A 16,010-nucleotide genomic window follows, 5' to 3' on the forward strand; every position below is an offset into this window, starting at 1 on the left:
CCTGGGAGCATGTCTCCACTGTACAGACTGCAACTCCTGGCAAAGCAGACCGCTTTCTCATGGTCCTGATGGGAGATAAGGTCCCTATAGATTAGAGTGACCAATTCTGGAAACTTCCACCTTTGCACTACAGCCCAGTGCCTTTGCTCCAGCTAATCTCCAACCTTAGGCTTGCAGTAAGCCCCCTTAACATTCAAACGCTCCCCCCCACACACACACCTGTGGGTCTCTGCACACTCAAGAGGGGCCTGCAAAGTGGGACCAGAGGTTCTGGAATTAGCATATGGGAGAGGGTCTGCCTGCCTTTCATCTGTGTAAGAAGTTCCAGGGGAGGGGGTGGGAACTCTGAGACAGAAGAGAGAGGTTAGACAGGATGGCTCAAATTCTCACGTTCTCAGAGTTCCTTCAGTCCTGCTCTAAGGGAGCCCTGGCTCACCCCGTCTGACTCTCTGGGGTAGACTCTCTAATCCACTAGAACAAAGCCACCCAGGGACCAGTGCCAAAACTCATGCAGGCTCGCCTCCCTGGCCTCTCCTCCTTCCCTCCTACAAAGAGTTTTCAGTACACCCTTTGCAGGATGTTGCAAGTCAAGAGCTACACTGCTGGAAGATAAACGACAAAGCCAAGCTAACGTCTTTTTGTTCCCTGGGGGAACTACATACAACTGGGGTGGGGGTGGGCAGGAGTGATGAATGCAGCTCGGCTGTTCTATAATCTCCTTGTTGGCAAAGGCTCTATAGCTTCCCTCCAGTCTGCCACTTTCTAGTGGTATGAACTTGACTATTACATGACCTTTCTAAGTCTCAGTTATCTCACCTGTAAAATAGAGAAAAATGTGTGTCTGCTTCACAGGGCTGTTGTGAGGACTGATCCATGCAAAGGCTTAGCAGAATGCCGGGTACATAGTAAATATTCAAAACATGTTATTTGAATAGAGTCTTATTTTCGTTATAACAAACATTATCTTTGTATCCCAGGCCTGAAGCATAGTGTTCAGCACAGAGAGAGGTGAGAAGGCAGGGGGAGCGGCGAGGGACAGTTGGATGAACTACTCCAGTTCCTACATCCCACACCTGATTAGCCAACTGCTACCTGGAGACCAACAGAATTCAGTGGCCTCTCAGGATAGAAGGGCAATGACCCTTCCAGGAGTAATCTAATATTGGGCTGGTAGGAGGGGCAGAGTTAATGAAAAGGCATTAGACAGTGATCAATGATCAAAGCGACATGGCAGGGAGATTTGAGGAGTCATGTAAAGAACACACAGGATTGGGAAGGAATCCCAACACCTTAGCTTGGGAACCAGATCTGTCTTTAATTAAATGCATGACTGGGCAAGTCATTTCCCCTCTGAGCCTGTGTCAGAAGTAAAACAAGGAATTTTACTTTCCCATGTCTAGCACCCTGGTTCCATGAACCTGGGTGAAGGATAGTGAATGGACAGTGTGACGCCACCAGCCCGGGAGTGAGTGTGTGCTCTGAAGCTGATGGGTGAACAAATGTAACTTGGCCTCTGAACACCCCGCAGAGGCCGGCCTGGCACCAGCCAGGGGGAAGTGGGACATTTTGCCCACAGGAAGAGCCTCTCATCACCCTGGCATCCGGGCCCTGAAGGAAGTGGGGAAGCTGGGCAAGCTTAGGAACCACTGCCTCCCAGCTTTTCCCTCAGATCTGCTGGCCACAGAGCGTCCACAATGTGATGGATTGTTCCAGAGCAGGAGGGGGGTGTTTCCTGAACCTCTGCTTTGCCTAACATGCTTCGGTGTTTGCTCACTGGCTGCCGGGGGCTATACAGGGGGGTTTCTTTGGTTGTTGTTGATCTCATTGGTTTCCCCCCCCACACGTGACACACTCTTCTCTCCCCATGGCCATCTGAAGACATAAGCTGGTCCCATGACCAGGCTTGGGCAGCCAAGGGCACCTAGCCAGGGCTGACTCTGGACATTACATAACCAGAAGGCTGTGGATGTTTCCAAAGTTGAATCGAAAGCAACAGGTTCCACAAACTTAGTACATCAAACCTCAGGCCTCAGGACGCAGGAATAACGAGGCCTGGAGGTCTGCCTCCAGAATGGTTGGGTACCCCCCACAGGCTATCACTACTCTCATTCAGTTCTACTCTGGGGCTCAAAGGCTTGTCTCCTCTGGGGAGTTTTCAGGCCAGTAGAGTCCCACCCTCATTTCTCCATTAGATGGATAAACATCCACCAAGTCCCTGATGCGTGTCTGGTCCTGCTCTAGTTTTTGAGGACACAAATATGGGCAGTGAGTAAAAGGGCTGGCAGTCCCCTTGGACCTGAGCACACCCCACCTTGAACTTCTGCTTAGTCACGCACATGTGTCTTCTCTCCCAGCCTGACTATATTTCCTAAACATGGGAACCCCATCTTTCTCGTGGCCTCCAAGGCTCCTGACACAGAGTGCTGCACATAGGGAGGTGCTTACAAAGGTGGGGTGGTGGACCAGTTGTGCTCTTCAGGGTGAGTAAGTGCCACCAGCCCTCTCTGCGAAGGCAGACATAAGTACCCCCTTCTGGCACCCAAAGCAACTCCTCCTTAGATGTAATACCACCAGTGTCCCAGGGCACTTAGAATCCTGAAATGCCTGAGTTGGAAGAGCTCTTAGGGGAACCTAGCCCAACCCCACACTGTTAACAGATGGCAAAACTGAAGCCCAGGAAAGGGTGGTTCTAAGGGAAGCAGGCTAGTCAGGAATGGAGCTGAGACAAGGAAGCAAGTTTTGTAGGTTTCAAATCTGATGTTCTTTTTGTTAAGATGGACCTCCTTAGTGTGCTTCATGGTGCAAATATGCTCAGGAATATGTTCAGTTATATGAGGATGCTTAATAAACAGTGCTAACCAGCTGGGAGGCATGATCTGGGAAAATAGGGAAAGCGGGGGCAGTTCCTACACCAGGATAAGGTTCCTGTGATCAGCAGAAGTTCAGTGTAAAGATTCGAGGACTTAAACATAAGTTGTAACCTCAGCAACTGCATAAGACTGGTAGGAACTTTTGAAACTCAAAAGTCAGAGCTCAGAAGAACCTGTAAGACAAGCTAGTCACATCCCCTCATTTTACAGATGGGAAGACCAATGCCCAGAGAGGGGCAGTGACTTGGCCAAGGTCTCACAGTTGCCAGGGAACAAGGCTGTCTGCCGTGTGGTTCCAGAGTGGAGCCTCTTAACAATGGCCTCTGAGGGACTCCACCTGTGCTGGCCCTAGGGTGAAGCAGCCACCCCCCCCCCCCCCCGCCCCGTCCCCGCCCTCACCTCCTACCCATCCCTTTCTTCTGCCTTAGAAACACCCTCTCCAGCAGTGGGGAGGGGCTACATACACCCACCCTGCCTCCCCTGGCAAGGACTCTTCTGGCAAAAAAAAAAAAAAAACACACAACAACCCAGGAACTCTCCTGGTACGGGCTTCCGTCACTCACCTTCATCTGTTTGATGGTGTAGACCAGTGTGCCAAAGGGCCCCTCCTTCACCAACTTCTTCCCTACCACCTTGGCCCGGATCACTGCAGAAAAAGGCAAGACGCAGACAGGAATGAGGTTAGGGAGGCTTGAACCACATCAGGGACCATGTCTCAGGTTGGGCCATCCAACCCCCAGGGTGCCTGGAATTGCTTTCTTACCTCTGGGCCAAGTTGAATAGATGATTGTGTTTATAAAAGCAAGAATTCAGATGAGAGACACTGGGGGGTGGGAGAGGAATGGAGGAAAGAAGGCAGGCAGTCATCATTCAAGTTAATTATCCCAAATGTTCACAATTGCCGACCCTGGAAATTCCTAGGCTGCACTCACTCCCGGAGGAGTTTCTTGACTCTGTGGTTTCACCGTAATCGAAAATCTACTTCTCTTGTTAGAGTCTCTTGCCTTTCCTCCACTGTCCATCTAAGCATTGCATGGTCTCCCAGACCTATTCTCTCCTACCAACGCATCTTTCTGAGTGCTGTCTCCTTTGGGGCTCTTCCTCTGCAAGTCCTGACATGCCTGCAGGGTTGCAATGCATGTGCACCCAGCCTCCTTCCATGCCCAGTCAGCATTCTGAGCGGGCCCTGGGTACCCAGCACTTAGATGGCATGGCACAGTTAGGATGTGGTGGGGGATGGAGCATATGGGAAAAGGGGGTGCCCAGGAGCCAACCGAACCGTTCTAACCCCAGCTCTGCTTTTATGGCTAGTAGGACTGTGGACAAGTAACTTTGTTTCTGGCCTCCAATTTCCTCTTCTGTAAAGCTAGGATGATAATGGTACCAATCTCTTTAATTGAAAGGATTAGGTAAGATGATGCACATGAAATGCAGCACTGTGTCTCAGACATGGTGTATGCTACATAAACATGATTAATATCATCATCATCATTATCATCATCACCAAAAGCGGAATGGGCTGACCATGGAAGGATTGCTGCCATTAGAAGTCACTCCCATTTGTCACACACCGACTATGTGCAGTAGTACACCTCATTTATTTACTCTTCATGACTGCCTTTCAGGGACAGTATTAGCATCCACATTATACAGACAAGAAGACAGAGAAGGGAAGCCACCTCCTTTACTGAACCCCAATTTTCTCCTCTGTAAAGAGGGTGTGACTCTACCTACATTGAAGAATTGGAATAAGGATTCAACAAAAGATCTTCTGAAATTTCTTAGTACAATGTCTGGCAGAAAGGAGTTGCTCAGTAAATATTAATTGACTATGAACAAGAAAACAATTAGACAGACCCAGTGTGAGGAAGGCTGGAAGAGAGGCATTTACTACATGCCCTGAGAACACAGAGAGGGAAGGGATTTACTTTGAGATTATAAGAGGCTGTGTGTGCTCTTTATATTTTAAGTGAAGAAGTACCCAAAAGCTGTCTTAAAGTATTTATAGAATGGGCACATGGAGAAATAAATGGAGAGATCTTAAAGACACTGCAGAAATTGCAGAGAAGTTGTATTCATTGACTCAACCAAAAATGTTCTCTAGTAACAAAACTGGCAACAAGAGATGGGGAAGCTTCCTTAGGGACAGAGAGTGTCTCCATCAAGGGAGTCTGGATGCTCTCATGCTAGGACCTTGCCCAGGATGGAATGGATTTTGCACACATTAGCAGCCACGCGTTGAGCCACAAATTGAACCCTTTCAGCCCTAAGATCCTGTCACTCTTTCTTATCTCCAGTTGTACTTAGCCTCCCAAAAAAATAAGCACTCAATAAATGTCTGTTAAGCAGAATACCTTTCACACACACACACACACAGCCCTGCCCATTCTGGTAGTTCCATTATCCTCCATTTTGGATATCCCACAGTGTTTCTCAATTCATTTGACTCTAATCTCTTAAGTTAAGACAAAATAGAACAAAACACCTTTATTAGGGACCAATCTCCCCCATCTCAACTGGATTCTATCCTGTTCCTCCCCAAACGAATTTGGATCCTTCTCTCCCAGTCAGACGTGAAGTCAGGACCCAGATGAACCAACAGACCCTCTAGACCTTCTTGCCAGGGAGGGTAAAACACAGAGCCCATTGGCAAAGTTAGCAATTTAGCTGAGGCAGTGGGAGGAGGCGAGTGTCTGTTTCCAAGTCTGCTGTAAAATAAGAGGTTGGCAAGATCCCAGGCCAAGCAAGCTCCCTCAAGATTCTGCTTCCACCTCTGTGTCTAACTTTGTTGCAGCATCCTCGGCAGGGAGCCAGCCTCCCAGAGGCCCAGGGACTATTTCCTCTACAGTAACTCCCACAGTCAGGTTGTGACAGCTTAACTGTTGGGCAGAAAGCATATCTGCCAGGACTTTACTATTGATTCTTCCTGAATTGATTTGGCTCCACCTTCTCCTGCTTCATTAACACAGAAGGTAAACTAGCAAGTGAGTCTTTGCCTTGGGGGGGGAGAAATAGCAAAAGGGGCTCCTTTAAATAGTAACGTCTACCCTTTCCTGGCTCAAAAATGGCTTGACTTCATTTAGACATAACACGTCATAAGCAGACCTGTCCCATAAAGGTAGGTACTTCTGGAAGCTTCTGCACACACAGTGAGCCAGTTCCTTCCTTACCCTGAAATGGCCTGAGCTTGGAACATTTTCATCTGAGAATAGTTCTTTGAAAAGGGAGTAAGTTTTTGCAGTCAGGAAGCCACATTTCAATTCCACCATTACCGTGTGGCCTCAGGCAAACCCCTGTGGACTGCCCTCCCCACCTCTTTTCGCCTAAATATTTCTGATTGTCTTGGCCCAATGCCCATTATGTGGCTTACAAGTGATATACTTAATTCTAGTGGAGCAGCAATATGGCAAAGCACTGAACAGCCAGGGCTCTGGAGCCTGACTGCCCTGAGTTCAAATCCCAGCACTGGTGCTGCATGGCCTTAGGGAAGTCATTAAACCCTTCTGGGCCTTCATTTCTTAATCTATAACACTTCCTCCTAACCCTCATGCTGTGAGGGTTAAGTACAAACACTGAGAACAGTGTGTCTGCTGTCACTGCTGTTATAGTACCACCACCACCACCACTGTGACTTCTGTTGTTCTTTGTCTATCTGAGCATCTTCAGCTTCTAACATACACTGTAAGCAAAGGCCTAGGGGTTCTCTCTGGGATGGGAAGAAAGGCAAGCCCCTCAAGATATCATGCAGAACTTCATGGAGATGTGGGTGGACACACATAAACTGGTCAGAACAAACGTACAAGGTGTTTTTAAGTCTGGAGTACCCACCTCATCACAGGTACCTATCCTGTCTCATCACCCACATGTAATCCAACTGCAGCCAACCAGGACCAAATGAGATCACATGGTTATGGTCCAGAAAGACAAGCAGAAAAGGCCCAGCACAGAGACCACACCAGTGTTTTCTTTATAAAAACAAAACTGCACCCAACTGGACTAAAATTAAGTAACTTTCTGCTCTCCCAAAGAGATCCACAAAGTTCTTCCACAGCAAAAACACCAGCCAACCTCAAATCTGCCTATTAGGTCTATGAATTAACATGTCTTTATTTGCTTCGGTTTCTCTCTCTGCAATGCAAATGTGTGCTATTTTGTACTTTCTTGTTTGGCATTAAGGGTGCTTCCGAGGCATTCGCTGGCCTGGGGGCCACAGTGGACAGGGGAGGTGTGGGAGGTCACGGTTCTCCAACAACAACAGAAGACAGTTTCCAAACTTAGAGCTGGCAGCATGTGGGCCGTTCCTGCCACCTTGGTGTAGTGGCTGGAAGCCAGATTTATAGAGGGGCTGAGCTAGACACAGGTTTTCTTTATGCTCCTTCAGGCTAGAACATGGCCCCACACCGTCTACCCAGCGTCCCCCAGCAGCCAAACCAACATGGGCGTGAGCTGGGTTGGTGTGCTGGCGGGGTGATGACGAGAAATAGAAGTCCCATTTCCTACCTCCACAGAGCACACCTAGTGGGAAGACAAAGTTTAAAAGTTCATGGCTAGAGGGCTAATCTCCAGGGTATGAAGGCATCAGTCAGAGAAGGGGGGAATGACAAACAGCCTGACTCTCAGTCTTGGAACCTCTTATTTCCCCTTGTGAAAGGAACCTGGGCTTCCAGAGGTATGAAGGTCAAAGGAAAACAGAGTAAACAGTATTTTCACTTAACGTCTATAAGAAGAAACTGACCAGGCTATGTGTGCTTATGTAATTGGTACATAGATCTGTAAACATATGTAGGGCCCTTTTAAATATATCATATACCTAAGGATCCAGGGGTAAAGGTAATATCTCTATATCATATTCTTTCTTTAAATAATTTTTTTGTGGGGAGGGCTAGTAAGAGCTTGCAAAAACAAAAGAAACAAGGCACCTCCCTTCCAGAAATATAATTGTGTGCTCTCTGCCCCCACCTCCATCCATAGTAATGTAGACCACAAGTGGCACAAGTTTTGAGCAAAAAAACAATTCCAGTGGCAAACAAGATTCGGCTTCTATTGCAGCTTACTGCTTGCTGTGTCCAGAAACTGCACATCCGCTATTCATCAGCATAGTCAGAGGGGGAAAAGACACCCATGAGAAACCCCCTGCCTCACCCTCTCCTACTACCCCCCATCCAACCATCTTCAATCAAATCCAGACATTTCTACCCCGATCTGAGAGTTGAAGTTTCCTACTAGTAGGTTGGAACACTGAAAGTTTGGCTGGATTTTGGATCAAGGATCCCTTAACTGAATTAATGTATCCCAACTTAAGACTATGGATTCTACCCATGTTAGGATCCTGTTGAGAACACTACAAATCCTCCCCACGGTAGAGGAGGTGATTCAGCCATCTAGTGAGTATGATACTTCCAGTGCCACACACATGCACACCCCCCCACACACACACACACACTCCCATTCCTGTCTCTCTGAAGGCCCTATAGAATGATTTTCCTGGCTTAAGGTATGATTTTTAGGAGGATAGCAGGGCTAAGGAAGGCCCACCTGGCCAGCAGCTAGAACGAATTTCTCCAAAAGCAGAAGTCATTGTTAGTGTCAACCCCAGGGAGGGGAACATTCTTCTGACAGGACCCTAGCAGGCAAGGTCTAGGTAAGCAGAAAGGCCTGCACTGTGGGCTCACTTGCCTTCCCAGACTTGGACTTTCCTTCCAGGGAAAGAGGGGTCAGGACGTCTCTGATACTCATTTGATGGTTATTTCCTGGTTGCCATCCACAGGGCCTTTCTGAGGCCGAGAGCTCCTAACAAAGACAAGCAAGGGACCCACCGCAAGGCAGGCCCACAGACCATCTGGCTCAGCCCACTAAGCAATTCCCTGGTCCTGTGCCCCATGGAGATGCTGCATTTTAGCCTGTCCAAATAGGGCAGGGTCAGGCTCTCTTGCTTCTCCAGCTGCCCACCCACTCATTAACCATCAGCTCCCTGCATTTCGTTGCATCACACCAGTAAGTGTAGAGGAGAGGGAGGGTCTAGAACACATTGATAACAACAACCACCATTTTTTAAGCCCCTCCTGTGTGCCAAGCTGTGCATGCATGCAATCTTGCTCTATTCTCATGATAACTCTATGCAGTGGCTATTGTTGTCCCCCTTTTCCAACTATGTAAAGGAAGTCAAGTCCCCTGAAGCTGGTTTTGCTTCCTAGTGGAACAAAAGTTGGTGAGTCTCCCAGGAAAGCAGACTGCCTGAAAACCTTTTCATGGGATTTATACTGATTGAAAACCAGTTCGTAATTTCCTCCACCTCCCCACACCCTGTCAGGTCTGCTAAGGATCAGAGAGGAGGATTGGTCCCTAGGAGGAAGGCCCCCTGCTAAGCCCCCAGTGACTCCCTATCCTTTGGACCACACCACTACTCTTTCCCAATCACTGTCACACACATGCCCTCTGATTAGTAACAAGAACCTGTAAGTAATCACCGTCAGCAATATAACAGAGTATCATCTGTTTAGCATACTATGCTCCTCAGCAAGCTTTTAAGGAAGAAAATAAAATAATTTAGAAACCACAAAACCTGATGATCCCTGAGGTTTCTCACAACACCATGAGTCTGAGGTTAATTAGGCTGATTAATTAGATGAGACAATGTATATATAAACAGGCACGCTGTAACCCTGAAGCTAAACAGATGCTATACTGTTATGTTGCTGACGGTGATTACTTGTAGGCTCTTAAATGTGCTAATCAGAGGAAGGCAGCAAGAGACCCGACTCAGCATCCCCCCTTGGGAATCTTTCATATCTACCTCCGGTGACCCGTTTCCGAGTTCTTTTCAATTACCTGCTGCCTCTTTGGGGACACTTTGATGATGTCCACGTTTGAGGAAAGGGCCTCAGGGATTAAGGGTGGAGGGCAGAGACCTAAAGGCTCTAACTGGATCTGTCTGGTTTCCACCCCATTTGTCACCACAACCTCAAGCCCCAAAAGCCCCTCTACAAAAACTCCGAGGCTGAAAGGGCAGATCAAGCAAACCCCTGGAGGAGTGGCCATGATACACTGGAATGAACAAGCATGGAGCACGTGAGACCTGGATGCAGTCACTGTCCTGTCACTGTGTAACACTGGGCAAGTCACTTCCCATCCCGGCTTACAAATTGGGGTGATGATTGCCAACCTTGAAAGCGTCTTGCCATGACCTCAACTCCCTCTTCCACTCCACCAAAGCAGCTTTCGTCAATGCCGCCCATGACCTCCACAGTGCTCAATCCAGGCAGTGGTGGTTCCTCGTCCTCCTCTCACTTATACCCAGCTTGTGGCTTTATACCATCTGTACAGCTGGCAGCTCCCCTTTTTGCAACCTCCATCCCAGAACGTCCGCGACACAAGTCTACACGTAGTATACGTTTATGCTTGGAGGTCTAATAAGACATCTCCAACTCAAGCCATCCAAAACTGAACTCCTAAAAATGCCCCTCACTCACCCCAGTCCTATTAACCCTCCTGCCCTTTGGAAACGGCAACTTGCTCTGCTCTGGGCCCCAGCCCCCTACCCCTTGTTCACCTCCCCTTTGCCCTTAAAGTTCCCCCGCTGGAACACCCTTCAGTGGCCACAGGGCTCCCTCCCTCACCTCTTTCGAATATCACCTGGTCAGGAGGCCTCCACGATCCCCCGTATCCCATCCTCATCCATTCCCTATAGCCCCTGGCCAGCCTTACTGTGCTCCACAGCACTGGCCGTCATCTGACATAGCCTATGTCCCTGTGCTTTTCACTAGAATGCAAGCCTCACCAGAGGGCAGGTTCTTTGTTTTACTAACAGCTATACCTGAGCAACCAGAGAGCCAGGCACAAAACAAGTCCCTAATATGTAGATGCTGAATACATGAAGCGGGAAGTGCCACATACGTGGAGGGTGATTTAAAAAAAAAAAAAAAATTAGATAACTCCTCTGGGTAAGCTCTGGCCTATGACCAAGTCTTTCTGAGCTTTATTCCATCAGAAGGGGATAATAGCAGTTCTCAGTTCACAGGGCCAGATAAACATCTGTTCAACAATCATTTATGGAGTACTGTGCTAGGCTCACAGGGACGCGGAGATAAATGAGGCCCTGAGGAATTCAGGGGCCAAGTTTAAAAAGGCAGGCAAGGAGATAGGTAAATGATATTCAAGTATAGCAAACACAGCAGTAGGAGCAAGAACAAATTGCTGGCATGGCACAAAGAGGGGGGAGGTCTGTCCATGGGGAGAGGCATCTGGAACTCCCCTAGAGGCTGAAGCGGATCTCGGCCTCAGCCCATCCCGGAGGAGAGACTCTGTTTGCTTTATCTGAATCCAGAGGAAGCAGAAGCCTGGACCAGATCTGGTGGGGAGGGTCTACGGAAGGAGCTGGGAGTGAGGCAGAGTCCTGGGGCTCTGATGGGAGCCAGGACCTCGCCTTTCCAGGAAGAGGGCCCTGGAGAACATGAGGGGGGCAGGGAGGGGCAGCCTGTTCGAGGAAGAATGCCCCTTGGCGAGGCCTCACAATAGGCCCTTCCTGCATCCTACTCTGAGGGCACTTCTCTAGGTCAGTTTCAAAGGGCTTTTTCCTTGCTGTGGAAGCCATGGCCAGACAGTTAAGATGCACTCCCAATCAAGATAGGGAGTCTCCAGTTCAAAGCCTGTCCTGACTAACTCTTTCCGTTAAGTAAAAATATTAATCTTGGTTTTATTTAAGCAGGTTTTTTTGGCAAGGAACGAACCCCTGCGGCTAAAAATAAACCCAAATACACACACACACTCAGAAAAATCTGGAGAGCTGCAAATCATTTCAACCCAAGTTTCCATCTCAGGGAAAGCTATTAAAGGCAGGAGGATATTAAAACCTCTCTCTGCACAGAGCCTCTTTTCTCAGTGCCCGCCTTGTGCCCTAGGGTCCTCAGACAAGGCTGGCCGGGGATGCCCTGTCCTGGACCTCCTGGCCAAGGGGGAGGAGGGGCACGTGCCGGCTCCTAGCTCCCCTCACTCCAGCTTTCTGCTGGAGCAGTCTAGGAAACATGCTGGGGCCCCAGCTGACGTCGGTTATGTATGAAATGAAGGGGCCCAGAGAGATGAGCAAAGGGAACACAGGCCCAGAAAGGTCAAGTTGCCTGGAACTTTGAGATTATCCAAAAGGAACACAAGCAAAACCCACCTCTCACTCCCGCTTTTCCGTTTTAAGTGGTGATCTCAATTTTAAACTATTAAAAGACAAAATTTAAGAGTCACCACCTAGGCATACATCTGGACTTGGTATTATTACATTTCATTCGCAGCATAACCACTTTTAGAGTCAGCTACCCTCAATTTCTTCCTGTAGTCACAGCCAGCTTGGGACAGAGGTGTGGATCATTTGACCCAGGACAGGGCAAAAGTCGTAGGACTGGCTGGTTCCTGGATTCAGGACTGACTTAACTTGGGGAGTGAGGACCTTCTGAGAAGGGAGGTAGTGTTCCTGTGGTCCAGGTTTCTAAAAGGCTGGTATTGACCCAGGACAGGGCAAAAGTCGTAGGACTGGCTGGTTCCTGGATTCAGGACTGACTTAACTTGGGGAGTGAGGACCTTCTGAGAAGGGAGGTAGTGTTCCTGTGGTCCAGGTTTCTAAAAGGCTGGTAAGGCAACTGCCCCAAAGTGTTCACCAAGCATGATTAGAATTGCTGAGGCTTTTTTTTCTGCAAAGGGTGGCCAGAAGGGGAATGTCAGCACCCCAAAGCACAGGAAGTAGGAAGGGAGATCCTTTCCCCATATCCCCCTCGTTCTCCCAGGAAGAGATAGAAACAGCAACCCTACCCACAGCAGCTCCTCCTCAAGCCTCCCCTGGTTTTGCAGCATAAGAAGATTACTTTGAATAGCTCAGTGACGTATACAGGGCTCTCTGGGGTTCAGGCCTCATCTCAGGTCCTACAACTGCAAAGCCCCCCCACCTCACTACACTATCACTCCCCCCCCCCACTACACTGACCTGTCCTGTGATACCCCTTGTCTCAGTAAGAATGACTTTCCCCTCAGTCATCTGCCTACATGTCTGTTTCCCTGTAAGACCCACCCAGCTAAAATGCCACCTCCTTCAGGAAGCCTTCTGCCCATCCCAGGCCTCACTAAATCTTTCCTGTCTTCTTGGCTTCCTTTCTTCCCAAACACGTTCTACCTTAATGGTCAGTTCCTTGGCACTCATCAGCCTGGCTTAAAGACAATAGGACTGCATCTGTGACCCCTAGCGCCTGGCCGGTGCCTAGAATGTGCCAAGGGTTCTCAAAATGTTTCTTGAATGAAGGATGAGGCTACAGGAGGGAATCGAAGGTAACACAATAAAGGGAGACAGAGATGGTTTCCTGTTTAGCTCTTGTAGTGCAGGTCAGGAGTCTGAGTTCCTAAAGGTCATCCAGAGAAGAAGAGGGAGGCAGGTAAAATGTGATCTGAGATGCTAAAATGCAACCCTGATCTCCATATGCTGAAAATTCATGTCTAAAAAGGTGAGTCATGGGCTCTTGTTACAAGAGGCCTCAGTTCATAAATGCCTGTGGAGTGACAGCACCCATACTCCACCAACAGATGACAAACCCAAGACTCAGCATCAGAAAGGAGGTCAGTGGTGCCACCTCCTTATTCTCCTCCCCCTCCTCCTGTTCTTCCTCCTCCTTCCTCCACCCTCCTCCTCTATCCTTGTACCTCCTCTATCCTCCTCCCTGACCCTCTTCCTTTCTCTTTCTCCCTGACCCTCCTCCTTTCTCTTCTCCCCTCCTCCCTCTCCTCTTCCTCCTCCTTTCTCCTACTCCCTCCTCTATCCTCCCTGACCTTCCTCCTCCTCCTTCCTCCTTCTCCTCCTCCTTTCTCTTCCCTGACCCTCCTCCTTCCTCCTCCTCCCTCCTCCTCCTTTTCCTCCTTCTAACATGAGTACTTAGAATTAATTCACTCATTCACCATTATTTCACAAGTGTTTGACTACATGCCTCAGATCCTGTGCTATGTCTTGGGGATCCAGTAGTCAGCAGGTGGACAAGGCCCTACCCTCAAGAAGCTTATTTCTATCTTAAGAAGATAAATGGTTATAGCCCAGGGAGCCACCGGAGCATGTATCAGACACACCCAACCAAGCTAGGCACTTTCTGTGCATTGGGGTGCTGACATTCCCTTCCTGATCACCCCCTGTGGAGCAAAGCCTCAGCCATTTTAATCACGCTTGGTGAGCACTTTGGTAGCAGAAGTTGCCTTACTAGCCATTTAGAAGCCCAGACCACAGAAACACCCTCTCCCTTCTAAGCTGGTGCTTACTCCCTAGGTAAGACCCTGGTGGTGCTATAGATGCGTGTTGTAGAGAGACATCCTGCCTAAGCTGGGATCTGAGAAATCACAAGTCAGCTGAGAGAAAGAGAGTGAAAAGGCCTTCAGATGGGGGAGGGAGCAGAGGCAAAGGCCTGGGGGCTGGACAGCCTAGCCCATCAGAGAAACAGAAAACAGAGTGTGTGACAAGGGGCAGGGGAACAGTGGAAGCCAAGAGTAGGCAGGGATACCCAACTTTATATAGGCTGGGTCTTGCCCCAACACATGACATTTCTCAGGTGGGCAGTGATAAACTCATCACTTTGTCCCTGCCAACAGCCCTTAGGATGATATCTGCCCAAATGGGTGCCCGACTGGTCAGCTGATTGGAGGGTGCCAAAGCCACAAGAAACCCCTAGAAACAAGTCCAGGCCTTGTTTGCCCCACTTTGCCTGAGACCCACCAATGGTCCAATTCCAGTTCACATCCTGTTTCTGATCTTCAGAGTTAAGATTTAAGGAATCCCTGTGTCCTCCAACATCCCCCTCCAAGCCCCTTAACTTCTCCCAGAGGTCTTACCTTGAGTGTTTTGACTGGCTCAGCTCAGCATGTGCCAGAGCCTAGGAGGCATGATGACCTCTAGAAAGCTCTACTCCACTTGGTTCAGAGGCACTGACCTGCTCACTGTCATGCAGGCACACACAGGTCAGGGGTGCTCAGAACACCCCCTGCTGAGCTCTCCAGCCCTCCCCAGGGGCCCATGGGAAACTTTATCCCACACAAGAGGCCACCAGAATAGCAGCCTGGTCTTCAACCATGGCCCCTTTGAAGCAGTGCCCAGAAAAATACCGTGCCGACGAATGGTTCTCAGAACTTAGAGCTTTCAGGTCAGGTCATTTTTGTGAGACCAGAACAGCTGGCAACATCTCAGGAGCTGTCTGTAGTATTTTATTTTTCTACTAATTGGGATTTTGTTTGCTAGGAGAGCCGAGGGACTCCAGGATAGGTCCAAGAGTAGGAAACCCAAGGAACTGTTAAGCAAAAGGACTTCTTCACTCGTTTGTACAGCAGACCTGCAGATGTGTCTTTGCAGACAGACAGCAAATCTGTTCTCAAAATGCAGCGAGGATGGGTGGGGGACTTTGTTGTGGTTTGAATAAGAAGTAATGTCCACTCTCTGTCTCCGGGGATTATATAGCACAGATGCCAAAAAGAACGTGGTACATTTGTAACTTACCCTTTGGGTAGCTTTTAAAACGGTCAAGACTCCCCCTTTCTCTCTTTAACTTCCCTAACTTCAGCCAGGAAGACTGTGGACACCAGGTGGACACAGCTCAGAGGCTCTTTTCGAAAGCAGTCTCCGCTGCTTCTCCTCTGCTCCGCTTACTCAGAACCTTCCAGTCAGCTCAGGACCTTCCAGTGGGCACTCAAACAAAAACAGATATGAAGAAGAACAAGGCCAGACTATAGATCTTCAAGCCCCGAGGCACTTATCAAAGGTAGCTAATGTTGAGAGTGTGGAGGGATGGCTGGAGATTAGATACAAGTGCCTTTTAAGGAAGCCAACCTTTGTTTTAGAAAATAAAGTGAAGAATGCTGACGGCTGCCCTCTTTGGTCAAAGTGGGTAACAGCAGAATTACAAAGCTTATGTCTGGTATTTTTGAAAGGCCTGCCCTGACCTGACAGTGTCATAGGACATGGTGTCAGTGGTAAAAAGGAAAAGACTGCCTGCCCGTGGAACACCTTCTTAACGTAGTCCATGGTGCCTGAGCCTCTCACACATTCAGTAAATGTTTCTTGAGTGACTATTATGTGCCAGGCACTGTGTCAGGGTGGTAGAAACACACAGTAAGCAAAACAGACACACTATACAAATA

General features: G+C 48.8%; 2 protein-coding genes across 3 annotated transcripts in view; one reads left to right on the forward strand and one right to left on the reverse strand.

The window, feature by feature from the left end:
• The window catches only part of SYN3 (synapsin III), a 466,097-nt gene that overhangs the window by 169,835 nt on the left and 280,252 nt on the right, over positions 1–16,010 (forward strand). The window lies entirely within an intron of this gene.
• Positions 1–16,010, reverse strand: part of TIMP3 (TIMP metallopeptidase inhibitor 3) — a 59,362-nt gene that overhangs the window by 10,415 nt on the left and 32,937 nt on the right. The window contains exon 2 of the mRNA XM_019446716.2: positions 3,434–3,516. Within this exon, the coding sequence (XP_019302261.1) occupies positions 3,434–3,516 (83 nt within the window). The remainder of the gene's footprint in view (positions 1–3,433; positions 3,517–16,010) is intronic.

Source organism: Panthera pardus, unplaced genomic scaffold (assembly GCF_024362965.1).
Source record: "Panthera pardus isolate Hobbes unplaced genomic scaffold, ASM2436296v1 HiC_scaffold_6, whole genome shotgun sequence".
NCBI lineage: Eukaryota > Metazoa > Chordata > Mammalia > Carnivora > Felidae > Panthera > Panthera pardus.